General features: G+C 36.6%; 1 protein-coding gene across 1 annotated transcript; it reads right to left on the reverse strand.

Annotated features, from left to right (window-relative positions):
- Window positions 1-354: 354 nt before the first annotated feature.
- On the reverse strand, window positions 355-1,335 carry LOC113030954 (olfactory receptor 2AT4-like). The gene has a single exon (XM_026182765.1). The coding sequence runs from the start codon at window positions 1,333-1,335 to the stop codon at window positions 355-357; it is 981 nt and encodes a 326-aa protein (XP_026038550.1).
- Window positions 1,336-1,622: the final 287 nt, after the last annotated feature.

Consider the following 1,622-nt stretch of genomic DNA (forward strand, 5'->3'; position numbering starts at 1 on the left):
TGTACATTTTATTTTTTTTAATGCGGAGTAAGTTTACATACTATAATTTGTGCACATTTACAATTGTAGGATATTTACTTTCAACTATTTCAACTATTATAACTACTGTAGTATTTAAAATGTTTTAATTTTATATCATATACATCTGTAACATGTCTCCTGCAGAAGAAAACAAAGCACATGTTTGAGACATATTGTTGTTATGGAGGAGTTTGAAGACTCACGGGAAAAAGGAGTTGACAGTAGACCATCATTGCAGAATCCTATAATCTACTAAAGTTAAGGCAGAGCTAATATCCAGCAACAGCAGACTCTACAAGCTCTACAAAGACTGATTTAGAATTGATTGTTATTTTATGCATTAACTTTAGTTAGTTTAGTTTTAACTTTAGTTCTGAACAGTGTCAGTGCTCTGGTTTTTATATCTTTGGTTTTCAAAGAATATACAACAGGATTGATACAAGGTGGGATGCATGAGGCCAGCGACAGACTCAGAACCCGCTGATCTGGATTAACAACACCCAGAAAAAAACCAACTGTGAAAATAACAATAAGAGGAATGTAAAATATAGCAACAAGAATGAGATGCTCAGCACACGTGGCCAAAGCTTTCACCCGACTGTCCACAGATTTCATCCTGAACACTGTGATCAGGATGCTGACATAAGACAGAAAAATGAAAGTAAAGGGGAAAAAAAGTAACAAAATACTGAAAAAGGAAGCTGCAAACCACTGCATTGTGTTATCATTACAGGCAAGCCGAAACACAGGTGCATAGTCACAGAAATAGCTGAACACTCTCACAGACCTGCAAAAAGAGAGTCGAGTCATTATACCTGTTGCAAAAGCTGTTATTCCCATATTAATAATCCACGATACGCTGACAATACAGCACATGCTTCTCACAGTGTTGATGGAGTTTTGACGCAGAGGGAAACATATTGCAATTAACCGGTCATAGGCAAGTATAGCAAGAGCAAATGACTCCAAAGATACAAACACATAATAAACATACATCTGTAGCAAACACAAGTTAAATGGAATGAAGTTGTTTTTGATGAGAAATATTTTTATCATGCTGGGAATGGTACAAGTGTTAAGAAACAGATCAATAACTGCAAGGTTGACAACAGCCAAAAATTTTGGAGTGTGCAAACGACGAGTAGAAGCAATGACATAAATCACCAAAATGTTAAACAGCACTGTAACACCATAAACAAACACCAGGAAGATAAAGTAGACACTGATGAAAGGAAATGTCTCAAATCCAATGATATAGAAACCTGGAGGATGAATGATAGCAGAGCTGTTTAAAACAGCCCTTTGAAAAATCATAGTTGAACTCCACCACCTGTGTTTGAGGACTACCTTAATAGTCTAAGGAACAGAAAATCATATTGTTACGTTAAATTACAGGTACAATTCACATGGCAGTTTAGTGAGCACATTTGAAGTCATGCATGTGTTAAAGGAGTGAATGCAGCTCACCTGATGTTTTCTGAAAGGATTGGACAGCACAGGCTGCAAGCATGTGGCTGCATGTCTGACCTCTTTACAGCGAAATATATACAGTATTTCTACACAGATCTCATGAGGCGATGCTTACAACTGTACCCAATTAT

This window comes from Astatotilapia calliptera, chromosome 10 (assembly GCF_900246225.1).
Source record: "Astatotilapia calliptera chromosome 10, fAstCal1.2, whole genome shotgun sequence".
NCBI lineage: Eukaryota > Metazoa > Chordata > Actinopteri > Cichliformes > Cichlidae > Astatotilapia > Astatotilapia calliptera.